At 50.3% G+C, this 26304-nt stretch overlaps 8 protein-coding genes across 8 annotated transcripts; 1 reads left to right on the top strand and 7 right to left on the bottom strand.

Annotated features, from left to right (window-relative positions):
- Positions 1 to 211: 211 nt before the first annotated feature.
- Positions 212 to 1535, bottom strand: AKAW2_51157S (4-hydroxyphenylpyruvate dioxygenase family protein; the record flags this gene model as incomplete). The annotated part of the gene is made up of 3 exons (XM_041691054.1): positions 212 to 596; positions 649 to 813; positions 874 to 1535. 3 exons carry the CDS (start codon positions 1533 to 1535, stop codon positions 212 to 214), a joined length of 1212 nt encoding a protein of 403 aa, XP_041544578.1.
- Positions 1536 to 2574: 1039 nt separating this feature from the next.
- On the bottom strand, positions 2575 to 3126 carry AKAW2_51156S (uncharacterized protein; the record flags this gene model as incomplete). Its single annotated transcript, XM_041691053.1, has 4 exons — positions 2575 to 2604; positions 2696 to 2859; positions 2928 to 2983; positions 3050 to 3126. The coding sequence occupies 4 exons, from the start codon at positions 3124 to 3126 to the stop codon at positions 2575 to 2577; spliced, it is 327 nt and encodes a 108-aa protein (XP_041544577.1).
- An 841-nt stretch (positions 3127 to 3967) lies between these two features.
- AKAW2_51155S (ANP1/MMN9/VAN1 family protein) lies at positions 3968 to 5408 on the bottom strand (the record flags this gene model as incomplete). Its single annotated transcript, XM_041691052.1, has 4 exons — positions 3968 to 4350; positions 4401 to 4448; positions 4504 to 5135; positions 5236 to 5408. 4 exons carry the CDS (start codon positions 5406 to 5408, stop codon positions 3968 to 3970), a joined length of 1236 nt encoding a protein of 411 aa, XP_041544576.1.
- A 1514-nt stretch (positions 5409 to 6922) lies between these two features.
- AKAW2_51154S (putative HLH DNA binding domain protein) lies at positions 6923 to 8141 on the bottom strand (the record flags this gene model as incomplete). Its single annotated transcript, XM_041691051.1, has 2 exons — positions 6923 to 8021; positions 8083 to 8141. 2 exons carry the CDS (start codon positions 8139 to 8141, stop codon positions 6923 to 6925), a joined length of 1158 nt encoding a protein of 385 aa, XP_041544575.1.
- Positions 8142 to 10532: 2391 nt separating this feature from the next.
- Positions 10533 to 11009, bottom strand: AKAW2_51153S (uncharacterized protein; the record flags this gene model as incomplete). Its single annotated transcript, XM_041691050.1, has 1 exon — positions 10533 to 11009. One exon carries the CDS (start codon positions 11007 to 11009, stop codon positions 10533 to 10535), a length of 477 nt encoding a protein of 158 aa, XP_041544574.1.
- A 5457-nt stretch (positions 11010 to 16466) lies between these two features.
- Positions 16467 to 17797, bottom strand: ecm33 (GPI-anchored protein Ecm33; the record flags this gene model as incomplete). Its single annotated transcript, XM_041691049.1, has 3 exons — positions 16467 to 16770; positions 16830 to 17670; positions 17737 to 17797. 3 exons carry the CDS (start codon positions 17795 to 17797, stop codon positions 16467 to 16469), a joined length of 1206 nt encoding a protein of 401 aa, XP_041544573.1.
- Positions 17798 to 23138: 5341 nt separating this feature from the next.
- alkA (DNA-3-methyladenine glycosylase II) lies at positions 23139 to 24422 on the top strand (the record flags this gene model as incomplete). Its single annotated transcript, XM_041691048.1, has 1 exon — positions 23139 to 24422. One exon carries the CDS (start codon positions 23139 to 23141, stop codon positions 24420 to 24422), a length of 1284 nt encoding a protein of 427 aa, XP_041544572.1.
- A 454-nt stretch (positions 24423 to 24876) lies between these two features.
- Positions 24877 to 25758, bottom strand: QCR7 (ubiquinol--cytochrome-c reductase subunit 7; the record flags this gene model as incomplete). The annotated part of the gene is made up of 4 exons (XM_041691047.1): positions 24877 to 24966; positions 25177 to 25230; positions 25307 to 25415; positions 25643 to 25758. The coding sequence occupies 4 exons, from the start codon at positions 25756 to 25758 to the stop codon at positions 24877 to 24879; spliced, it is 369 nt and encodes a 122-aa protein (XP_041544571.1).
- Positions 25759 to 26304: the final 546 nt, after the last annotated feature.

Raw genomic sequence — 26304 nt, 5'->3', positions numbered from 1 at the left:
TCAGCCGTATTCGTGACTCAGTTGAGCCGAACTACATGACCTATAAAGACAAAGTACTAATAAAGCAACCCACTCCTGTCTTAGTATTCTATCAAACGTTGAATGATAGCAGCAACCGCTCCCTTCTACCTCAGTTCCCATCTAACCAACCCACTTCACTCCACATAAACAAACAAACGAACAAGCTACTTAACAATCAATAAATAAATACCTACAAATTCCCCCTCCCCTCCTGCTCCCTCTCAAACGCCTCAAACAAACTCCTAAAATTCCCCGCCCCAAAGCCATCAAACCCTTCTCTCTGAATAATCTCCAAAAACACCGTCGGGCGATCCACCACATGCTTCGTGAAAATCTGCAGCAGATACCCACCCTCATCGAAATCAATCAATATATTATATTTCTGAAGCAGGTTGATGTCTTCGGCTAGAGTTATGTTCGCGGATGCGAGGCGCGTGCGTATGTTGGCGTAGTAGGTGTCTGGGACGGAGAGGAAGGATACGCCGCGGGTGGTGAGGTTCGTTACGGCTTGTAGGATGTTCGGGGTGAGGAGGGCGATGTGTTGGCAGCCGGGGCCGTTGTAGTAGTCTACGAATCTGGCGAATGTTAATCAATAGTCCGGGGAGGGGGGGAGAAGGTATGGCGTACTCCTCTATTTGGGACTTTTTGAGACCGGTGGCGGGCTCGTTCATGGGCATTTTTATGATTTCGTTGGGGGAGGCCATAACTATGGAGCGCATTGCGGAGTATTCGGAGCACATTTCTTTGTCGTCGACGGTCCAGTAGCGGTGGAAGTTTAGGGCGTCTTCGTAGCTGGTGGTTGTGTTAGTGTATAGTATGAAAGGTGTTATGGGGATGGGATGTGATGCTTACTACTTCACGATGCTGTCTAGGCCATTCCAGCCATGATTGCCCACGCAATGGTCGATTTCGATCACGTCAATCTCGGGAAGTAGATCGTTCAGTCGATCCTGGCCGGATACGGCTTGGTATCCGGGGAGGAAGATCCCTTGATACGCGGATCTGTTGATCAGCGTATGTGCTGTGTCGCCGTAGGTCTGGATCGTGGCGGAACGGACCTCGCCGCTGTCATCTTTGAGGAGTTGTGGCTCCTGGATGGAGATGGCACCGTGTTGGAAGGCGTGTTCCCAAACGCCAGTGACATCGTCGACGGCGAAAGCGATGTCTTTGACGCCATCGCCGTGCTTGGTGAGGTGTGCATGGATCTCATCCAACTGCTGACGGTCTGCTCCTGAGGCCCGCTTGTCCCAGGTGTTGTTGGGAGAGGTGATGGGAGCCGTGAGAACGAATCGGGCGTTTCCGTTGGTGACAACGTACGAACAGCTTAGGTGGGAGCCAGTTTCTGGTCCGCGGCAGGCAACGATGCGGAAGCCAAATTGGGCGACGAAGTAGGTCGCTGCTTGACGGGCATTTCCGACATACCATCTAATGTGGTCGAAGCCCGTGTAGTTGGGATTGATGTTGCGAAGTATGGCATTATTGCCTGTCTGTGATTGACTCTCGTTGGACGGCATGATGAGGTCTTGAGTATACTGATGCTTTGGTTGCACGACTTGACAGTTTTAGTTTTGAGATGCTGTGATGGCGTCACATATTCAGGTATCTGCCACGTTTTGTTAGTGCTGGGTTACCTTTACATGCTCTCCGCCTGTAGGAATGCACACCTGTGGGTGCATGCATCGCCGCAGTCAAATTTATCAATGGTGACGCAAGATCAGCCTTCTTTGTATGCGCGATAAAGGACTGTTGGCTTGGAGTACGACCGTAGCACTGACTCGTCTAGTTCTTGGCCGCTTCACTGAGATTTTCAACATATGATAGTGTCGAGGGTACATTCGCTTTTTGTACCTTGCGCCGAGTAGAATCTCTTTATCATCGGGAGGCAAATCAAGAGAAGTGTGACATGCAATGCTCGTCACATCCATCCGGCTAGGATCTTGATTGTGACGATATAATGAGTGTGCTGTTGATCATCAAGATTAGGTTTGGATCCAATCACGGAGAAACAAGTTGCCAGCAGCCTTTAAACTGGAGGCTCAAATCACGTCCTTCCTCATGTATACTCCCAAACCTAAAACCTGCGTCACGTAAGCATGGCCGAGCAAACACCGGCCGAGGACGAACTTCAGCCATCTCAGCTTAACAGGGAAGCATCCGGATGATATGACGCATAACAATGAGCAACACATGGCGCAGAAGATAACCATGTCCTTCTGTAAGTAGACAACCGGGGACACGGCCCATGGAGCATCGTGCCCCAGTCAAGAACTAGTCCTGCACATGCAAGTTCCCTGACTCGACCCCTGAAAGGCACGATGACTGCCAACATGACCAGTCACTTCATAGTGCAAATGCGTGCTGCCACCGCGGGCACGTACTATTGTTGCGCTGTCCTACCTTGCACTAGCCACGCGCAAAACATTGCATGAATAATAAACCCACTTACTCCAATAGTATCAATAACCAAAGGTACTATCACTTTCGCTATGCAATAAACTGAGTCATTCATATATACCATGGAATGTGATATGTGACAGGAACGGAAAAGAAGATCTACAATGCCAACCGAACGGCAGACTTGAACTATAGCCGCCCACATGTCAGTAAAAAGGTACGCATGGTGAATGGGCCTGCCAAAAGGGGAGGGAGGCAGAAGCAGGGAATAAACACAAACCGGAATAATCTGCGCCTTGTCCATGTCCCACACTCCACTCTTCGTGTAGATATCATTCCTGAGGAGCGCCTCGGCTTCCTCCTTGGTCTCCGCCAAAACCATCATCATGCTTCCTTGGAAGGACATGGATTCGCCTTCTGCGGGGTGCTTGTCGAGCATTGCGCCTTATTAGGGGAAGAAGTCAGCAATGGAGAAGCAGGAGAAAACAGGGAGTGTGGCGACTATGATGTACCTCCCGCAACCACAGAGCCGGCTTCGACGAGGGGCTTGACTCCTTCCAGGTGTTGACTGTTCGGTGAAGCCGGTGTTGTCAGTGTTGATGACTAGAATGAACAGGTGAGGGGTAGTTCTTACGGGCGAACTTCCAGTCGCTTGGCCATCATGCCCGGCTTGTCCGGGAGGATGCAGAGAAATTCGTTCTTGGCAGGCATGGTGTTTATGTTTTTGTCTTCAATGACGCGCAATCAGAAAGGTGTAGAGTGTGGTGAGAGGGAAAACTGAGGGAAAAGTCCGGCAAGACGAGAGATCCGATGGCGGGAAGTGGAAGCGGGGAAAAGGTGGGGAGGCAGGAGCAGCACTTATCCGGTGGATCTTCGACTATTCCTACTATTAAAACCTATGACTACTATTAAGTTCCTACTACTGCTACTAGCTTATCGGTTTTACAATCATAACAAGCCCACCAGATTGTAGCCTATATATGTATGTACATGGACGCCAAGCACCATGGCCCTGTTCATCTGCCTCTTTCATCGACCTCCCTGAGCCACTGCATAGATCATCCCAAATACGGTCAACTGCTTTAACTGCGGATGATGCGTCAAGCAGACCCTGGGAGATGAGCAATAGCTTCAGAGCACCATGCCGGTGAAAGGAGCCCATGGCTTGGGCCTGGAAGAACAACGTAGGCTCCAACCAGAGCCCGCTCACTCGCTCTCTATGAGCTTCCAATACCGCTGAACACTGTCCCCGTAGCGCCAACAAAATCAGACATAACCCTAGCACGCAATACAAAGAAAGACTTAATTACCGGCGTCGTGAGATATCCGTCCCCGCGTCCGAAGAAATGCAATCACGAAAGAGGAAAAGGAAAAAGAAAAATCGAAGAAAAAGTATTCAATAAAAGCGTTAAGAGGAAAGCCTCCATGCAAAGAACCGCTGCAAGGGCTCGGATGTACACGGGAACGGGGTATTCAGGCGTCAAAGGATGAGATGTGGCAATAGGTGTACCACTCAAACTGCGGGAAAATGAGAATCAACTCAGGAATGCAGCTAGTATGCCTTGCGGCCTCCGAGGTTGCCAGGCTTCTCATCCGTGTCAATGTGCCAGACGACATAGTTCGGAAGACCGTACACCTGGTATCCAGCACGCTTGGCCATGCGGGCGAACCCCTCGGTTTCAGCCTGGTTCTCGAAAGCGTAGGCCGGGAAGTTGATGCCAGTCCGGTGTACATCAGCCTTCACGAGGATGTTGACACCGCCAATACCGTCGAGCTCAACTTCCTCATCCTTGTTCTTTCTCCAGTCACCCATGCCAACCAGGTAAGTGCGACCAGTGTCGTACTCCTTGTAGCCTTCAGCCAGAACAGTATCCGGGTCGAGAGTCTGCCGAAGCCGGCGTCCCTTGTCCGATTCGATCCACGAATTGTAGTCAACTGCAAGGATTAGCAAAGCGAGAATTGTGAAGGGAACTTTGTGTACATACATCGACCTTCGACATCAACACCATCCCGGTAGCGATGGAACCAGATGTCTGCGACAGGGTTAGCACCTTGAAACGTGGTATTCATAGAGGTATTGCAACGTACTTGGAACCAGAATATCCCTGTCGTGAGCAATGAAATCTTCAATGATGCTATCAGGGCTGTCGAAGATGTCAACATCTCTCCAGTAGACCCAAGAGTGATCAGGTTTGAGAGCCGAGTAGAGCAGGTAGTTGCGGGCGCGACCGATAGCCTTGCGGCGCGGGCCTTGAGCAGCAAAAGAGTGCCTGTCCTCGACGTTCATCTCGACATCAGCCCCAAAGTCCTTCTGCACAATTGTCGCGCTACGGAAAGCAATCTTCTCATCCACCTGGTCCTGGATCCGGGACAGCTCGGCGGTAAGAACAGCCATGGTGTCGTCACTGCAATCACCAACGAGGAAGGCCAGGTCAATGAGGTTGTGAGGGTACGTCAGCTTGTAGAGGAGATCGAAGTAGTTGACCAGATGTTCGGATGCGTCTCTCAGAGGGGTGAGGATGAGCACCCGCTCAGAATTCGAGATGGCCTGGGAGGTAGACTTGATGGGGTTGAGGTCGACGGTCTTGATGCTCGAGGAGTTCACTTCGTAGGCAGCGTGATGGTTGAAGACGACAGGGGTCTGTGTGTGCGCGGTCCACTCGACCATTTCGTTGATGCTCATCTCCATCGGCGATTTTGAAGGGCCATAGCAGTAGAAGCTACATGCAGCCGTTAGCGTTTCCTGGTCGCGTGCCTGCAAGTCGTTGCCAGGGACCGGGTGTCGCGGGCAGCCCTGTCAACGTCGATTCAGGTACTCACCTCTGCATCTCCGACGCTGACTTGCTAATGCCACGCCATAGTAGGACTACAAGACCAGTGATGGCCAATGAGACCAGAAAACGGGTCCGTGTGACCAGGAACAGAACAGCCCGCCATGGAGGCAGCCGTGCTTTGGCAGACTTCCACGTTACACCACCCTTGGGGAGCAACATCTTCGCGACGGGGGGAGAAAAAGGGGAAATAAGATTATGAGTTGGCCAGGAAAGCGAGCAGAATGGTCTCGCTTTTCGTAATCAGAAACCGTCGACGCCTACAGCTAGGCGACGATTTCTGGGGATGGGGATGTCTATCGCTGGGACACCAGAGTCCAGGGAGATCGATCAATCTGTCGTGGAGCGGACAACACGATGCAGAACGGGCGGCGGAAGAGACGGACCGTCCGGGGAAGGGAAAAGGAGCGGGTTTCGACGCGATGCAGATACTGGCAGGGACGATCACACAAAATCGAGACTGGAATCTGACGGATCGAAGGCGTCGACAGGGGAGGTCAGAGTTGATGATGCGATATGGAGAAGGGGGGGAAGCCAGCGATCGCCCGGGGCAGGAAAAAGGGTAGGGAAAAGGCTGGCTGCGGGAGCGTTGGTGCGGCACCGGAGGGCCCCAGCAAAGAAGGGAGTAGGTTTCAAACGAATGTGAGAAGCAGACGATGAACGATCAGGACACAAAGTGATCCGACCAGTTCTCAGTCAAGCGACACAGAGAGAAGTCCAGGGGAGGATAAGATAAATGGAATGGTCGTCGACAGAAGAGAAGTTCCAGGTTGACAGGGAAGATTCGACCCGCCGAAGTTCCAGCCAGACTCAAAGTCCAGTTGGCCGCTTCGGGATTGGCCCGCCGCTTTTAATTTTTCTTTTTTATTTATAGCCGCGGGTGACTAAGGAGACCCTTAATCAGCTGCATAACCCTCATCCACGGCATAACTCAACGACCGAATTGCACTATGTATCACTACTAGGTAACAAATCTACTCGACTCTTCCAAAGGTCTACTACCTCATGCTTGAAGGAATTACCCAATACTCTGTACCCCATGAGTATACTTCTTTCTTTATAGACAAGAATTTCTCTTTTCATGGTCATCTCGCTCTATGCTGATAGTTACAAAAATTCACGCCATGGGATCCGAACCCTGAACAATAAGCAGAAGACATCACAAAAGAAATAGGTACCGAAATCAGTCGTGTATGTATAGTAAAGCGGAAAACGAAAATTCAACCCAATAAAACTGTCGCCACAATGCTCCAGATCCTGGCCAGTGAACAAGATAATTATAGCCTTCCCCAATATGAACACGGAAGAAAGATTGTACAGACACCAAATAAAACCATCCGTCGTAAATGCCTAACAAACGCTCTTTGCCTTTTCCCTTCTTTTCTTCCTCTCAAATGATGTACACATTGCGCCTTTTCCGTGTTCGATAGGAGAAATGCGCAGGAAAGCTTGAGTCCAGTGTGGACTCTATATCAGATGGTAAACAGATCACGGTGCAGGAGACATCACTTGTCCCAAGTATATGTCGATGACGAACGCTCTCGCTATGCCAGAAATCACAGTTTAAATGAGATGAAAAACAAACTTGGGCTGCGCAACAGCCCCTCTAGGAATGGACTCAAGAAGAATCATGACAAGGTTCCCTCAGTGATCGTGAAGGAGGCAGATGCACCAATTCATGGCGACGGGATGATGGATTGACGCCGTGATACAGGCACTGAGTGAGGTCCGTGTGCGAACACAGGCGAAGAGGACCGTGTGATAGAAGGAGTGTGGGTAAGGTATGTATGTCCGAAAGTGAAAGCTGGCGCTGTGGGATGGGACTCCAGCCGAGAGGATTCAGGGCTGCTAGCGGCAATTTCGTCGCAAAATACCCGCAACCCGGGGAGCATGTTACGTGGCTTGGCCTCGGCGTGATGGATGATCGGCTGAGAAGTCAGGGGCTCGCTCTTGGGCGATCGGAACATGTGCTCGTATGACTTCAGCTGAAGCTCGAGCGCTTGGTTGCGCTCCTCCAACATCTGGTTCTCTTGCTTCAGACTTTTGATCTGCTGCTGGGCAGTCTGGTTCTGCTGCTGAAGACTGGATACCAATTGCTGCAACTGCATGCAGCGGATCTGGGGCTCCAGTTTCTCGGACAGTTGACGAGGCATTTCATTCTCCTGGCGGATCAAGTGGATGATGATCAGGAGCATGAAGTCGATGAGAAAGATGGCAGCCTGAACGATATGCTCCTTGGACTCTGGTAGGCTCTTGGATGGGTTCCAGCCGGCGCGCTCCAAGAAGAAATCATGGATGCGGCTGTCCAACTCACGATGCAGCTGGCTGAGGTTCTTCCGTCGGTTTCCCTCTGCAATTCTGTGCTTTTCTCTCTGGTCGTCTGAATCCGCAGACACCATGCTTTCCTTGCGCTTTCTCCCGCAGAGCTGCTGCAACGGCGGCTTGCGGTTAATGTGCTTGGGTGCGATGAGGTTCAGGAGTTCTGCAGGGGAAAGCTCTTGCGGCCAGTCAAAGGTCTTTTGAGACTGAACGGACTCTGGCCAGGAACTGTCGGCGGAGGTTGCTGGTGATGGGGGAGTCACAATGTGTTCCGCTTCAGGCCACGGCGACCTAACGGGAAAGGCGTCCTGGGAGCTTGGAGAGCTGGTGGCACCGATGTTGGTTGTGAACGGGTCAAAGGGGCCCCGGGGCAAGGGCTCCACGCGGGGGAGCGGGGGCAAGCGGCGGTCCTCGCTCATGTCTGCCGTGCTGGATGCACTGGAGAGGGAACGCACACTGTGGGGGAGCCTGTCACGTCAGATGCTGCATCTGTCGGTAAGGCTCAAAGACAACTTACGGGAGAGAACAACGGCGAGAGATGTCGTCAGCCATGGTGTTCATGTCTTCAAACATCATGGTGCTGATGGCTTCTTGCTGCAGGTAAGATGAAAGACGGGGGCGCTGCAGCTAGAGAGCTGTATGTCTGAGGTTTGTCTGTATGCACTGCAGGCAAGAGGGGAAATGTCTCTGATATGTATGTCTGCACCGGCGCGGGATGATTAGGCGTGAAGTAAACAAACCACACAGCCAAGAAGTATATAGAATAAGCTTCAAGGGGGAGGAACAATAATAAGGACCACAAGGGATGATGATAGTAGATGAGAGTTCAGTGGCAACAATGACGCTGATACAATCAAGGGGGGGAAGAGGATGAGGGGGGTTTCTAAGGATAGAAGCAAGACAAGAGGAAACGATCAGGTTAATCCACGAGGAGCAGCTGAGATATGATGATGAAGAACACAATGCTTCTCACAGAGCAAGACGGGAGGATCCCGCTGCATGTTTTATATGTTGGAAGCCGCAGGCGAGAACGAGGAGAGGGGAAGGAGGAGGCAATGGATGAGGAAGTCGACGAAGGAGGGAGTGGGGAAAGACCAGAAAGAGCAGCAAAAGGACGCCATTGTGGTGGCGCGCTCAGACGTGCAGTTTGAGCTGGCAATGAACTGCATCGGAAGAGGAATGCGAAGGGTTGAGAGGTTGCGAATAGTACGAAAACAGTATGATAGAGTGTGTGAAAGAGGGAGAGGGAGAGAGAGAGAGAGAGCATTCGGGATGTATCACCAAGTGCTTTCTTGGGATCCTCCCCAGAAGCTAAACGGATTAGCTCGATCTGCGACTGCCTCAACAAGGAAATGGAGCATCGACGATGACATACAGATAGATGGTTTGATGGTGGTGGAGTCGTTGGATTCTCCATTTTTTTTTCTTTTTCTTTTTCTTTTTCTTTTTTTTTTTTTTTATTTTTATTTTTTCATATTTTTATTTTACTTTATCTTAATTACTATGATTATTATTATTTCTTGTCTTTTTGGGATACTATTCCTTGTGTCTACTACTACTTCCCTGCTTCCCCTACAGATTATCTGCAGCCTCCATCTCCATCTGGACCTTCTCCTTCTGCGCCGCTTCCTCTTCTGGTCATCGCCTCCACTGCTTCATCATCCTTCTTCCCTCCACCCCCCTCATCCTCCTTATCCTGCTGCTTCCCTTGCTCCCTCACCCCCCATGAGGACACGCGGGGATGCATGAACAAGCTTCCGGCAGAGTTCGACAGCCCATCAACTAGTACTTTTTATTTTCACTTTCCATAGTACTCCCTCTAACAGAATGGGACATTGCTCTATCAGAAATGGGCACAGACGCGAGGCAAAGCACCGGATCAACGAATCAACGTGCCATGATCCCGATGAACAAGAAGGAGAGTCGGATTGGGGATCGCAGACCCTTGATTTGTCACCGCTGCAGCGGTTTTCGATCTACACGGGGCGAAGAAAGGTATCGACTCCCCTTGCATCGCGGTCATCAATAGTCTGTTCGGGCCAATGGCCATGGTCCGTCCACCCAGTGTCCACTTCGGATCCTGGACCCAGGCGGCGATGCATCCGCGAAACCCATAGCGTCGAGGCATAAAACGTTCCCGTCGTTGGGACAAGCGCGGACTGGTGGCTGTAACAGGTGTGGGAACTAGCTCTGCGGCGCTTATCCGTCTGGCCAGTTCGAACACAGGCCCAATTCCGAACCGGACAAGGTGCTGAAGCCATGGAGAAGCAAATTTAAACGTCAAATTATAGGGAACAGATCGGATCAGCCATCCGGACCATCCAGTTGGAGGGTATCAAAAGTCGTCTCGATCGCCTCGATCTTCCCAGACTCAGTGCCACTATAGACTACACACCCCCCTCCGTAAATACTGCTATGTATAGCACATGGTCTGCACGGGATCGAGGGCAAAAGTGAGGCCCACGGGAGCAGTCCCGGCCCGATCTTGTGTCTTTCTCGTCTTGACCTGCGGCCCATATGAGGGCACTCGGCTAGGAAAAGCAAAAGTACCAATAAAGGGTCATGAACGCCCATAGTTAGAATGTACTATACATAATGATCCGATGCAGAGGCAGATGCAGGTTCCCCGAAAGCAGATCATAGCTTCGGCAGGAGGTGGAATAGGACCTAATAGCACGAAGCAAGGACTTCTATGAAGGAAGCCAAAAGTACCTGGTACCTGGAAGAGCTGTGTGAGGAGACCACGGATCGACCTTTGTCAGATAGGAGGCAATGAGCGGCCGCAATCTGTCACGAGTCTCCACGGTTCTAACCTGTCTTCGCTGGTTACGAGTGAGGCGATTCTCCTTGATGCATACGACAGAGCCATTGTCTCCATGAGAACCTCGTTTAGCCGGGCTATGGGATCATAGAGTGGCCTTGTCTATAATAGCACAGGTTATTACCGAACGGGCCCGAACGAAGGGGTCAAAACTCGCACAGAGTTGGGATCATCCACAGCCGACGAAGGGCCCATACGCCTGGGTCACTGGGAGATCCCAGCGACCAGGATGTGACGGCTGTCAGACCCAATTCTGGACTGCTTCTTTTCTTGGTGCAGGCTTGGTGTAGTCCGTCGCAATAGGCTGGTGTAGACCTGGGCAGGGGATTTGGAATGCCGTCGGACGTCTCCAACAGACAGACGCTATGAGGAGTTGTTTCGGAAAACTCCACCAGACTATCGCGTGAAGAAGCGTGAGGGAACCCCATTTCCAGGTTTACATTGAGGAGTGCCGCTCGTTGGAACCGTGGTACGGTGGACGGGAATGCAATCAGTGAATGGAAGATCCCCCGGGAAAGGACACGACTCTCTCTCTTCACTGGGAGAGAGCAGACCCCGAGGGTGTCAGTGGAGAAAGGAGGGCCGGCGATACAGAGTAATGGGGTACCAAAGCCAAGAGCCATATGAGGTGAACACGACCAAACAGGACAAACCTTATCCCGGGTTCGCTGATAGATGGCAATCAAGGCGGCGGCCGGATCAGATCTGTCATATTCAGGTGCCCCCGGATCTGAGGATGCGGCATGATGAAGGAACAATGGATCTTCTAGCTCCAGCCACGCCCAGGCCGCCCCACGTTGAGAGAGTTGAAGGAGGAATGTGGACGATCATTATCTTGGGCGCCAAACGATAACTAACTACCAGCCTCCCATATGGTAATGGCTTGGGGAAGTTCCGAGGGCGGCGTGGACGCCATGAGAGTTGAATGATCAATTAACTAACATGGTTAGGGCGGACTCCGTTATTCCCGGAGAGGCAAGTCCTTTGCCCTAGTAGCCGAGGATGACGATGGCGCCTTTGAACGTTATCGCTACACTTAGCCGCCCTTTCTTCAGCAGACGGCGCCGCGCGGCGATAGCGAGGATTGCCGCCGATGGTGTTGTTAGGCCATATCAACGAGTATGTCCGATCGGTTTTGCCCCCTCAAACCACCAATAGTACCATAGTGGAGGCTCCAAAGTACCAAGCTCCATAGTGGTGAGTTGGCAGTACATACATACATCCACCAGAACAAAGTCATGAAACACTGGACACCAGTTGAAAGAGTAGCCACCCCTGCTCGATCAGAAATCGCTCGCACGCAGTGGCCGCCAGGCACGAACTCACTCGTAAACTCTCGTTGAGTCTATGTCCATAGATGGCATATGTGCTTGCGCTCCTACATGCTTCCCCGGCTCACGGGCCCATGGACTAAAACCTTAGAAAATTGCCCGAAGGACACTCACTTGACAACTTTCGCTTATTTTCCGAATTATCGGGGTCTGGAAGCATCGATAAGTGCCAATCTATTGGTTTTAACCAGGGAATTCCCAGCAGCGACGGAAGGGCAACAATCCATCAATAGAGAGGGAGAGAGAGAGAGGAGCGGCTGAAGTGAACCTTAATGTGTCCATGAGAGATCCATAGCACGATTTACTAAGTACGGGGAACCGGTTCATTGCGATTTGGGTTCGACCATAGTACCGAGTCACCTTGGGTTTGATGACTCGAGGAATCATCATCGGTATCTTGTTCGAATAGGGTGCAAGGCCGTCCTGACTGGCAGGAAATTGGAAAGCCGAGGAGTGATTTAAGTTTGGTCTAGATTTGGAATTGGTTACACAGCGTCGACTGGCGGGTCCAACAGTCGAGAGGCAGCAAAACTGACACCGGACTGCCGCTGACACATTGACAGTTGACTGAATCTTTTGCTTTTGGAGATCCCCCTCCCCCTAAGCCTCCCAAAGGTCATAATGGATAGGAAAAAAAAATTTCATCCGCATCACAAAGAATCAACAACATTCAGAGCACTTCCGATCGCATGCCGCTTACTTCAGTTGGACTCGGAACGCTTGTAAAGAGGCAAAAAGACCCAGCAAGAGCCTGACGCCTTTGCCAATCATTGTCCCCAGGTGATGCATCACAGAAGCAACGACCCTCCCCGCCTAGACCCCTTCGCGCCCCTCAATGCGTTGTCCAAACCCGGTAGCCAGTCGTCCGGCTCGCAAGCTACCCGGGCTAGTCTACCTGTCGACTTGCTTACAGCAACTTCCCTGTCACTACCGGCTTCCCCCAACGCACTTACAGTGCAACATTACTAGGCCCCGTTCAACCCCAGTCGGGTTACAGTAGTATGTACGCATCTCATTGAACGTACATACATAGTTAACCCATGAGAGGGCTCCGGAGGATACGCTTATGAACACACGTACATTAGCGTGGCCCATCATGGCACGGATCTCAGCAGAGACCGGGATGGCCCTGCGTGCGGCGATGCAAGATCGCCTCATGTATCAGATTCTTGTCTCCGTGATGTGATCCTTTGCCACTCGGTTCTGGCCGGACCAGACTGGCTCACGTACTGGCACGACGTCCTATCTCTCTGCCTTCCGCATTTGCATAGTGCCCTTATGCAGATTAATATTGATTAATATTGAAGGCCGTCCCAGAGTCGACCACCGCCGCCAGTAAGGCTCACGCAACTCGTGCCATTGTTTCAGGTGCTCCAAGGGGGCGCCCTTCTCCCGGCATTCCATTATTCCATACGGAGTGCTGCGTCCACCTCGTCCTGCGTTGTAAGGCCCCATCATTATCTATTTCTGCATGAGTCTGGTTCCAGATATAGCCACCACCTTGCCTCAATCACTGCCTTACGGCTCAAGGGACTCGTACACCTGATCAGCCCAGCTACTAGCAACGACGCTCTCATCATTGCCACTAGACCGGGTTCCAGACCCTTCAGCCGTAGCACCGACACACGGAGGATTGCATACTGACGGAGGAGCAGAGGCGAGGATCTCCGGAAGGCAATTCCTCAGGCTATGCTATTCTTGTCCGCCCTAGCCCTAAGACGGCCGACCTGAGGCATCCACACATGCAAGGCATCCCCTATCCGGTTATCTATCATATGGATCCTCATCCTCCATCATCCTCTTGCCTAGCACAACACTAGGTAGGTCCTTTTTCTTTTTTCTGTTTTTTCTTTCATTCTTTCCTGGTCTCCCTTCAGTTTAGGAAGACTAGACACTTACTCTATTGATCCTCGAGAGCCACCTAAGACCTCGATCCCCTCTCTTTTCGGTCCCCCCTCCCAAAGCCGCACGGACATACCTCTTTCCTTTCGGAGATAAACCAACATGAAACAAAGGTACACTACGTACGACGGCATCTCCATAATCGTATTTAGAGTTCATTCCCCTCTTCCCATTCATACTACCTCAACCTACAGCCTCCTTGTGGTCGCCTTGACCTTCCCCCGCTCCCAACCCAAAGGGTGAACACGCGCAGTTCGCGAACCATCACCGGACTTTCCGTAGGCACACAGACACTATGTGGCCCTTGCGAACATTATCTCCTCAACAAAAAGTGTAGGGGGAAAAAAAGTCCTGGTAACATAGCAGCATCGACTCGATAGTTTAAAATGTGTACGGAATTCCAATCCGATCGCAGACCCGTCTATCGTGGGTCTATTTACCCACCAGTTGGGCTAGGGAAAATCATCCGGCCAGCCAGGTGACCGGGATCCCAAATCCGGGCCCCAGTGTTGTTTATGGAGCAGTAGATGTATAGAAAGATAGGCAGGTAGTCAGAAGGCAATTGCAGTTAATAAAGTGTTCAATTTAAATAGACGAGGTTTATCTGTCAAGCATGAAGGTCAAAGTGAGGAAATAAAGTGAAACCTGCCGCGTATATTTATACCTTGCTTAAACAATAGCCATACACTACCAACAGAAACAAGTAACAAGAAAGGTAGTATAACCTACACCTTCACTGACTATCTTCGAGTAGTATATTCCACCATGAAGATTAAATCCCATCATACTCACAGAGTTAAATAGTCCCTCCGTACTTTTGACAGACTTTTCAATTTTCTCTCCACTAACTATCCATAACAGTAATCTAATTAACTTGACTATCAAACTATCAACTCAAACAACTAATTCCAACCAACCAAGTAGCTAATTAACTAATCAACTAGTACTACTAAATATAACTGAACAAAACACAAATTCGACCATCATTCCACCCCCTTTGATGCTCCCCTCACCGGAACTGAATTGACACATCAATCTTTCCACTACTACCTATTTACCTACTTACCCACTCAACCACAACACAATAACCTACGTACTTAATGAACTGCAGTAGTACTTGCTTAAGCTCGGTACATGATCACTCAGAGAGAGGGAGGAGAGAGGTGGTGCAAAGGAAAGTAAACAGAACACCCACATACGTTTGAAGTAGTCTACATACCCAACCAACCAACCAACTCCATCTAGACTACAGAGTACTACATTGAGAGATATAGGTCACTACATGCATACTAATGCAACACACAACAACAACAATAAACCCCCGGTCATTCCGGGACTCGACTCCATCCACATCTGCGGCCCGCAACAGATGATGGAGACAGCAGCAGCAGTGGAGTACTACTTATTAAGAGAGATTAAGATCGATCCTACCTACGATACAGACCAATCAAGCAAGTAAATCCGCTCTCCCGCAGAAAGAATAGACAGACAGACAGACAGCCTGAATAGGATATTAAAGTCGATCTCAAAAGACCTAAGCAAGTCAGCTCAGCTCAGCTGAACTCACAGACAGTCAGTCAATCAGTCAGACGACAGTTTGCTTTCCTGGAAATCTCCACTCACACTCACTGGCTCTCATAGCTCTGGAAATATGTACTCTGTATGTATATATATGTATATGTATATGTATATGTAAGTAGGTATGGTTGCATCCCACCCACGCACATTCACGAGCACTTCGAATCCCACGATCGATGCCTCAGATCCACGATGACAGATGTAGTCAGTAAATCACATCGGTTCTCACTCCTTCTTCCCCCATGATGCAAAGAGAGAGAGAGAGAGAGAGAGAGATAGAGAATCGTTGACTCAACTCTACTCTGATATACTCACTCGCCTATATGTATATACTACCATGGTGTTTACAGAAAAAAGGAGAGAATAAAAGGGGAAGAAGAGACAAAATGGTATCTGCTCACTGCCCTGAGTCCCACTTCTGAGTGAGGTGTCTTACGGCCAGCAATGCAGTCAGTCTCGCATATGCACCTGGTCGGGAGGTGGGAAGGGGAGGCAAGAGCCGGTCATCTGCGCGGACTTTAACTTCCCGTTCGCCACGGTCATGTAGCAGTAGTAGCAGCAGCAGCAGCAGCTGCTGCTGCTGCTGGTGTTAGTGAGACGGGCGGACGGACACACAGACAGATAGACAGACGGCAGACAGCACGAGACTCCATTCCTGCTGCAAACTAAGGACATAACATAAGTACATCCGACAAAGTTGCCCTCGGACCACACCTCAGACCAGGCCAGACCACACCAAGACATTACTTAAGAAGGCAGAAAGATGTGGAGGCAACCTCAATTTAGAATGAGAAATAGGATACGTCAATTATGGACGGCGAATTAGCGTATAGAGTAAAAACAACATACTGTCATGTAGCAAAACGCACACGTAAACTGCAAAGGAACGTCTATAGAACACAATCCGACAGCTCACAGGGCCGAGAAGAGGCCTGACCGCAGCAAATCCAGCCACCTCACGCACATCGCCAGGTGTCCGGTTCGTACAATTTATCACCCTCCCGCGACCCGTTTCACCTGTCACGACTCAAAATAAAATTGATGCTCATGCTCAAAATGAACAGAAAAATAAAAAAGCAATTCATCTCCCGAGGCACAATGCCACGCCGTGCGAATTTTGGCTCAAGCAAACCGATATTCAATTATTATCATAAGAAACAGCACAGTACTGGAATTGAAGGAAACCAATTGCTTATTAGGCAACTTTACACGACCATGATAAGGGTTTCAAAAAAGCGTACACACAAATGTTTGGTATCAATTTGTCCTTTACAGAGCGTACTGGATCAGACCACCGAGGACGGCAGCAAGACCAAGAGCGGGCATGTTGGCCACGTTCATGACGGAGGCGCTGTCGCTGCTGGTGGAGGAAGAGCTGCTGCTGCTGCTGGTGGAGGAAGAGGTGCCAGAGGATCCATCGCTGGTGGTGGGGTCGGAGGTGCTGGCCTTGCAGGTGTAGGTACCACGGATGACGTTGTTCTCACGCAGGGTCTTGAAGGCGCTGCAGCTGAAGTTACCAGTGCTCTGCATGTTGAAGCCACCCTTAACCTCGGTCAGGGAAGAGAGGGAAACCCTGGACACACGTTAGCAAACAGAACGTCTTATCGGAACAAAGCAACTGGAGAAACTTACTCGTCGAAGTCACCGCTGAAGTCAATGGCACCAGTGACCTCCTTCAGGTCGGGGAAGTTGATGGACTTAAGCTTGTCGTTGCGAGCAATCTGGAATCCACCGTTGACGGTCTTGAGGACGGGCATGCTGATGTTGTTCAGCTTGGTGTTGTCGTCGAAGACAAGGTCACCAGTGGTGGTGAGGTTGGCAGCGCTGAAGTTGGTGAAGGTGTTACCCCAGAAACCAAGCTGACCGCTGAGAGTCTCGAGAGAGGGGATGGAGACACCGCTGACGTTACGGAAGGTCATGTTGGTACCGGTACCGAGGTTGGGCAGGATAATCTGCAGGGAGTCCATGTTACCAGCGAAGTTGATCAGACCAGTGGCGTTGGTGAGCTCGTTGACGTTGACGGTCTTCAGGTTGGTGTTCTCGGTGATGTCGAAGGTACCGACGGTCTTAAGGGAGATACCGTCCAAGCTGGTAAGACCAGTGTTGGTGATGGTGACACTGCCGGCCTCGGAAACACCCTTGGTGAAGTCCAGGGACTGCAGCTCGGGGAGAGCAGTCCAGGAGATGGAGCCAACGCTGGTGAGGTTGGTCAAGCTGAGGGTGGTGAGGGTAGTGAGACCGTCCAGCTTGAAGGTGTCGCCAATGGAGCTCAGGGAGGAAGAGCTGAAGGAGGTGATGTTGCTGCCGCCGGTGCAGCTCAGTCCACCAGTGATGGAGGTGACACCGTTGAGGGTGAGGTCACCAGAGGCGCTCTCGCTGATCTCAACATCACCCTTGAGGGTGGTGCAGGTCGCGTAGCTGTCAAGGTCACTCTGGCTGGAGATGGTGATGGTGCTGTCGGTGCTACCACAGCCTAAATTGTTATCAGTAAGTGCCGTTCACTACTCACTTCATCCAGATTATCGCGGGTGGTACTCACTGGCAGCCATGGCGACCTGGGCCGCAGCAAGAGCGGGGAGGGCGTATTTGATGAAAGCCATTGCTTAGGATAACTTGAGACTGTATAGTCGAGAAGATGTCAGTTACCAATGTTCACCTCGACTGCTTCTGAGCCACTGCCAAGGTCCTTCACACTGCAATCCAACAGATCCAATCCCAGTCGTGGCAGGCGCAAAGATAGCAGATGAGACAGCAACTTGAATCAGAAAAAGTCGACCTACCAATGACGGCTGATGGTTAAGTATGCAGACTGGGGCGAGGCGAGGCCCTTTGTTGACACGGATAGCAGCGTAAGAGCTGAAGAAGGCGGGCTTGTGAGACAATAAATAAGCGAGCGAGTGAATTAAGAGCTTCAACGAAGGAGAAGCTTTATGGACGAAGACCCTCAGCGAGAGAAAGTGCGCAGGTTAGGCAGGCACGATTTGCACGGGGAAGGGAAGAAGGGGAAAGAAGAAAGGGAAGGACAGAGGAAAGCGAGAGAAACGAGGGAGGAAAGGGAAAGAAGGACTGGATGGCTGGAAAAGAAAATCTTCTTCAAAAGAAAGTGGGAAGACTTTCAGGGAGGACAAACCAAGGCAAGAAAGGAGTCGTGGCCCCGAAAAGGCTGGTGGACCTGAGACCGGGGAGGGGGCGTCTTTCTCTCCTTGCGACGTTACCGGACCTGCGTATGAACGCTGCTCATACCCGTAAATTACACAATTTACCGTGCCTGTCCTGGTTTAATTAATTAACTTCGGGGGTGGGCGATTGGCCCACGGTAACGGAGAGCGGAAAAAGAAATCGAGGAATCCTGATCTTGGTCCTGGAAACGAATGGTCCATTTGGTTTAGTTTGCTCCATCCTGTAACACCTCGCCAATGGCCAACTTCTTGCTCATGCGTCTGCTGATTCGTTGTGCCTTCCCTTTGGCTCCTCTTCCTCCCCCCCTTCTTCCCCCGTCTCTCAGGCTCTCAGCAAATCCTGACCATTCATACCAAGCATAGGCTTCTGGTGCTTGTATTCATTGCTCGAGCCGATGCAGCAGCTTGAATCGGACTAGATACTAACAACCACTCCCGCGGGCAACTTTACTCCGTATTTTTGACTGTATCGAAAAGGTCTGGCCCCGTTTCTTCTGGTTGTGATGGTGAAGTGGGCTTCCCATTCACAACTCAAACGTCATACTACAATAGTCGATCTGACTTGTGAAATCTATGAACAACCCGGCATCATCCATTGGTGCCCCCCGCCACCCATTCAAAACATCAGCATCTCATTGCTGAAACCATCAAGAAGTCGTCAACCACAACTGACAGGTGACTCCTCTAATGGAATGCAACTCGATACATCACGGACATTCGTTGTGGCAGGTAACAATACTGACAAATTTAGCATCCTGCCGCTAGGAGGGGCCAGACCCCAATCGCGCATTGCTAGGGAGGTCGTGACTAATATTAGCATCCTATACCAGGAACAAATTATACATGTATCTCACTGAACCTGCGATGGCCTGTGTGATCTAGTGAGGTCGACTAATTATCTACAATAGAATCTCCGGAGTATCTATGGAGGATATATTCATATCGCCAACACAGTATTGGCTTATCCCTTCGCTCCACCATCGATTTTGTTCGCCTATTATTTATCCCTTTCCCACTCAACCGCAGCCAAGTCAGCTTGTTTTCCATCGCCAGCAGCATGAGTGACACCACGAAGCTTCTAAGAATGCTAGTATCAAATCCAACAACACCTAGCGAGTCCGGTCGCTGTATAGTGGTCGATCTGAATTTATTGGAATCTGAGGGGGACCCGCTTTTCCTCCCAGTGCGGACTCGACTCCGTCCTCCCTCACAAGTCCTGTCCTTTGCCTGCCTTACGTTGGTATGCAGCGCCCTGTTCGCGCGTTGGAATTTCGGTCGCCTGGATGCCTTTGAGTTGCTTTTGCCTCTGGACACGTATGTGTGTAGAAAACGGCAGACGACTGAGGCGAAAAACAAAAAAGAAAGGTAAATGTTCTAACGGTCCATTCTGTGGCACTGCTATGATCCCCGTTTTCAGTTTGAACTCATTCTTGTTCTTGTTCTTTGACTTCCAAGATGAATGCGCTGGACCTCATGCCTGAAAACTCAATTCTCGTCTTGGCTTCAGGTACCGGTGGATACCGAATCATAACAAAACAATGTCTCGGGAAGCTAATAATAAAGTGGCGAATCGATGGCTCTGAGGGGGAGAGCATCACGTGTGTCTTACAGCTATACGTAACACGGCTGTAACTCCCATACCCACTGTTAGTGGCCCCCACTTGGCCTGGCCACAAAGTACTCCGAGTGCTGGTGCTGTAATTTCCAGTCGTTGTATCTTACATACCATACCGCGATAGAAATTGGCCGGCTGGATAAGATGATTAGACACTCCCGGCGCGGCCAGCCAAAGTCCAAAGCTGCTTGCCCATAGGCGCATTCTTCCCATGCTAATTTCATAGTGGCAATGACTCGAAACATCCATGATATGACATGATCTATAGCTGCCTCATTGAGGCTTTCAAAAGCGAGACAAAGTCCAAGTTGAGTCTCAGATCTTGAACGGTTGCAGAAAGGGTCAGTCAGATCTCCATGTATACACCCGGCTATGCGCTGTAAGGGGATCCTCCGTCGTTATGATCCTCCCACCCGTCACAAAAAGGAATAACGGGATGATTGATTACTTCCCTGCGAGGAGAATCCCGCGCGCATTATCAAAACCTGGCAAAGAGCGATCGCCGTGGTCGCTGCCACTATTGCTTGTTCTTTCTCGATCCGTTTAGAGTTCTTCAGCTATCAGACCCATTCCTACTCCACAACTATCCGTCGCAATAATAAGACTGCCCTGGGAGATAATCTCGCTCCTTAAGTGGCGCGAGCCGCCCTTGCAACTGACTTTGATGAGATTTCCTATTTCTTGTTCGCGGTGGTTATATTTGGATGGAGTTGGTCGATTTTGCCTCTTAAATGATAATCATGTCGAACCTCGGCTTGGCCAAGGCAAGCTGCTGCAACCTCTTTCATTGCCGATGTTTCACTTCTGACGCTGCGTAATAAAGCGCATGTACTAATGAAGTAGCCGATAAATCTTACCACCGAGCACGTTCTCCCAAACGCCACTAGACGCGGGTGGCTGGAACCGGCTAGCACTGTTTTGCCTGATAAGGATTGAATATGGTCTCCCAGTCTGACGCATCCAGTATGACAACTTATGATGTAGAGGGGGGTTGGGATCGAATCGTTCGAGGACGGAGTATACTTTGACTTTGACTGACAGATCATTCAGCAGTGGCAATGAGGCCCAAAAGCATCGGAATGACTCTGGCGTTCTACAACTCCCAGGAGTGGATGATACACCCTCTTCATAAGATACTTTTGCCGAGCACTGCACATCATAACTCTCCCCTATCCATCATAACAAACCATAAATCATCCATCCCAATTACCCCCTATATCACGGCTAGAACGACCCAATCCGCTCACTAAAGCTTTAGCATCAAAGCCCGTACAAGGGGACCGACCGGATCAGCTTGTCGGCATGGGACAACTCGACCCGACCATCATCATCACCATAGTAACCTAGCCCCAATACCGACCCCCTTTTTCTTAGCCACACCCCGATCCCATGATGTTCAGAACCTCAATGGGCGGGGCAAAAAGCAAACATACGTATGCCTTCTCCTCCATTGCGAAGAGCGAAGCTTTTTTCTTTTCTCGGGATAAGATGTTCGGTATAGATAAACCAATGCTTGTTTGTCTACGGGAGTACCCAATACGGGGTTAAATGCCCATTCGGGCAAAAATATGATGGATGCAATGGATGATGGGCATACTTACAGCCCAAGAAAAAAAAAAACCCACTCGCCGACCAGCGGAGGATTGTCGTTGCGCCCCCTTTAGGCATCGCTCAATTGTTGTCAGATAAGTATTTACTTTTACCTGGTGGACTAGACCTTACTTACCAATCACCTACCACGGATGAACATGTCATCCCATGGAACCGGCTTCCTCTAGGGGTGATCTATACCTTGGTACTTTGTAGGTTCACCACGCACTTCACACTGTCTATGGAAGGTCCGTACGGGATAGTCTAGTTAGTTTTTATCTACCTAAGTGGCTGGGCCGCGCTTCCAACCTATTTTACCTACGTGGATGCACACAAGGTCTTTTTTTTGCCTCGAGATAAATTTTTTATACAGATGACGCGCAAGCTCACTGCGTTCGGTCGTTTCCGTCCGACTCTAGAGTCCTACTTACCCACCAAGTAGCCAAAAGAATATACACCAGTCATGTTAGCGATTTCGGTGATCATCCGCATCTTATCATCATCGTGGGCCACCAGACCAACATATTGATCGTATATTCTTCTATGGAATATGTAGTACTATGTAGTAGCGATGCCTGCGACCATCGGATCAAAAGCCCTTACGAGTTACAACATAGCATCAACCGGTGAAACATGGCCAATCGGACAGTTTCCTTTCAGATAAATGAATTCGCAACGTTTGGTGGAGGGGGGATGGTGGTGGTTCTGATAGAAGCTTTTTTTTTTTCTCTCCGTTGATTGATGCCTACGGCCCTACGCATCACGAGATCCATAGTTAGATTTCAAGTATTTTTCCTCCCCTCTTTCCGGAGGATTCCATACCGGGTAAATATTCCACATTCTTATTATTCTAGAAAAAAGTGTCCGCGAACCGTGGATGGGGCTATTGCTACTACTTTGTACGTACATTATTGTGTGTGGATGGGAGAGGAGGTCTTGTATGTCGGATGGATAATTGTATATTTTTAAGTTAGGGGATGGACTGCCCGGCACGAGACTTTCATGTTTGCAGTACGGAGTAGCTGCCACCAGTTAGAATCTACCGATATTCCCCCATCATGATGTTCAATTAAAATTCTCTGAATTGTCTTGATTCACAATCAACTCTTGGTTTTATTCCTAGACTAAGCATACCCAGAACCCATGATTCTGCAGGTTTACCATGTTACTCAACATACAGCGTGTCTAACCACGGAATGTCATAATGACCCAACAACAAGTGATTTGATGACCTCGAATTAAAGCGATAATGTTTCACATCCCAAATGCGGGGGATAAGAGACTACTACCACGCATGCAGAGAAACCCGCAACAAGAAGCGGTATGGAAAACTGACAAAGACAGGAAACCAACCAAGGTTGATTGCTAAGACAGCTGCTCGTGACTTCCCGAGCTTATGTACTCCATCCTCATCATAGTACTACTCCAATGATACGAACCGCCATGACTGACCATACTACATACTAACAGCAGCAGCAATAATATCCTTACTTCTGTCCCCATAAATTACCTATATTCTAAGATAATAATACACTCTGCTGCACAGCAACTGACTCAATGATGACCCTACGACGCTCCGCTCGTCTAACCGCAGCGTCAGTATCCAAGAACAACAGCACCACCAGCAGCAGCAGCACTATCCCACATCTGCAACCCAGAACTCAAACAAAGAGAGCAGCCAGCAGAACCACAAACGGTGTCTCAAAGACACGAAAGCCTGCAGCAGCAGCAAGGGGCAAGAAAGCGCAGCTAAATGCGAATCCCAAGCTGGACCAAGCTTCTCCCCTCACAGATGCACCAACGACATCATCATCGCACTCAAACAACAGCAGACAATCACCTAATACTACCACTACCACTACCACCACTACTAACAACATCTGGGACCCCATCCCCACCCCCAGCAGCAGAACAACCCCTCCCCCACTCGACCGACCCGTCGAACCGCACCACACCAACGCAACGCTCCTAACACCCCACGGCTCATCACTAGTCGCCTACCCCCCAGGCACAGATGCAGATGCCTCCCCAAGCAAGACAGGCCGGCCCCGTCCCACCGCCACAACAGGCACGCTTCTCGAGCAAGCAGCCGCACACCTGATCGCCACAGATCCGCGCCTCGAATCGCTCATCCGCGAACATCCCTGCCCATTGTTCACGCCGGAGGGTCTAGCCGAGGAGATCGATCCGTTCCGGAGTCTCGTTAGCAGTATCATTGGACAGCAGGTGTCCGGGGCAGCGGCGAAGTCGATCAGGGATAAGTTTGTGGCGCTGTTTAATACCAACACCAATGATAATAAGAAGGATGAAAACGGTGGTACAATTAGAACAAGCTTCTTTCCCACTCCGGAAGACATCATCAAAAAGGATATCACCACGCTCCGGACAGCAGGTCTGTCCCAGCGCAAGGCGGAATACATACATGGATTATCGGAGAAGTTCGCCAACGGGGAACTGAGTGCCCGGATGTTGTTAAATGCTAGTGATGAGGAGCTCGTGGAAAAGTTGACTGCTGTGAGGGGTCTGGGTAAATGGTCTGTGGAGATGTTTGCCTGCTTTGCTCTGAAACGCATAGATGTGTTTTCCACGGGGGATTTGGGTGTACAGTATGTCCCTTTTTTCCTATTATCTGTGGGCGGTGATGGGTGTGATGGGTGGATGCTGACTTGTTGCAGGAGAGGATGTGCGGTGTTTGTGGGCAAGGATGTAAACAAGCTGAAGGGAAAGGGTGGCGGTAAGTTCAAGTATATGCCTGAAAAAGATATGTTGGAGCTGGCGGCGAAGTTTGCTCCGTATAGGTATGTGGTGTTCTTTGATTTTTTTCATCGGGTTGTTGTCTGACCTCAGTACTAGGAGCTTGTTCATGTGGTATATGTGGCGGGTGACGGATGTCAATATTGCTGTGTTGGGCGGGTAGATACTACTTGGTATATACAGACAGGATATAGATCTCAAGCATCGGATGGGTATAGTGTGTAGAACTACTATATGTACATTACTCGGGAGATATCGAACGTATATAGGTCTGCTACAGCCAACTAGAGAACGATGACGAGTGAATTTGTACAGTATCAGTACACGTGATTGAGCACCATAAATCAAAAGCTTCAATTAACGACCAGCCAAATGCTCTCTTCCCCCTCTCTTCTTCGCAGCATGCCCGCCGAGCCGAGCCGGGACAGCACGTAGTTCTCTCTGATACTTAGTGATACCCGCCCGTCTATAAAACCCCAGCGGCATTTTTGTATACCGTAACAAAAGTAATCTAGTTCAGCGAAGCCATCAGAGGCATAATCTACCGTCTGACGACAAGGGCGTCGAGGTCTTCGCGCTCCTGCTTCTCCTTCTCGATCTCGCGGATGATGGGGCTCAGGTACTCGACATCCTGGGGGACGACGACAGTTAGCATCCACCGCATGAATATGGTTCATAAACGCGACAATTATCATAACAAAAAGACAAATATATCAAGTCCAGTCAACATAAGCATCTATATGGAGTAACCCAGGTGGGTTACAAATCCCGCTCACGGGATTGGCCGATGCGTTTTTGCGGAGAAACTGAACGGGCAATTGACGGATTGAATTCGACTCACCTCCTCGGGCTTGGTCTGCTCAGCAGCGGGAAGGAGGGTGTGGGAGATGGAGCACTATTTTTGCGCATATCATATTAGTTTTTATGTTCCTTCTGTAGTTGGGTTGGGTTTCGGTCGGTATGGGACGGACCTGGAATGCTCTGCGGATGCGGAAGACACGGTCGTAGGCCTCCTTGGGAGGGAGACGCTTAAGGGCCTTCTGGACGACGTCGTTCTCCTCGGGGATCAGGTCATCAGCCCTGGTTTGATTATTAGTTGATGGCTGCAATGAAGGTATGGGTATGGGTTGGTTCGTGATGCCCGGACCAGCGGGCGACGGCAGGAACATGATATGGATAGCCAAGTGGAGGGGGCTGATATAACATATCCCCCCGCAATTGAAATCTATCCAATGTCTTTGCCATTGATTCGTAGTCGCTGATGTTGGTCCGGGAGAACCGCCCAGGAAGGTAAGGGAGTCGCCTACTTCAAGCCGAGTCTCCTGTAACCAGAGGCATCGGTGTACCACTGGGCAATGGGCATCATCCAGCGCTTGAGGAAGGGGCGCTTGACGATGTAGCTGGCGAGGGAGGGAGCGGACATGGTGAATGATCCCAGCGGGGTTGATCGGGTCCAATTGACGGGGTGGTGTGGAGGGGGAGGATCGCGAAATGTCAGTCAAGCTGAGCAGGAGATGGCCCGACGTTGGAGATTGTGCAAAACGGAGGTTCGGCGGGTGACTTTCCCAAAAACATCCGATGTTGATGCCTGAGGCATGAGGGATCATTCCGAGAAGTACAGTCAAGACTGACTTCCACGTGACCGGCTCAGCTTGCGCCATGAGTGTGTGTGCCTCAGGCCAAATAAGCGGCGCGCTTGGAGGCGGACAAGATTCACTCATTCCCGAACTCCACTCCACCTGACTGACTGGAATACGACTAAGACAATCCCTCCAGCTCAATTCATCCCGTCCTCATTGCTCCGTCCTGTTCCGTCTGCTTCCTCTTAACACCGGCGCTCCCTTCTGTTCGGACTTCACACCGACGGTCTTTGTTTTAATAATTTGGTTTGTACTCACCGGGCATGCCGCTTATTATCAATCCGTTGAACATTTTTCTTAGTTCGATTCCCTTTCACTCCGATAGGGGA

This window comes from Aspergillus luchuensis, chromosome 5 (assembly GCF_016861625.1).
Source record: "Aspergillus luchuensis IFO 4308 DNA, chromosome 5, nearly complete sequence".
In the NCBI taxonomy this organism is placed as follows: Eukaryota; Fungi; Ascomycota; class Eurotiomycetes; order Eurotiales; family Aspergillaceae; genus Aspergillus; species Aspergillus luchuensis.
Note: the sequence above shows the minus strand (reverse complement) of the source record. Positions and strands in the feature narration are given on the sequence as shown.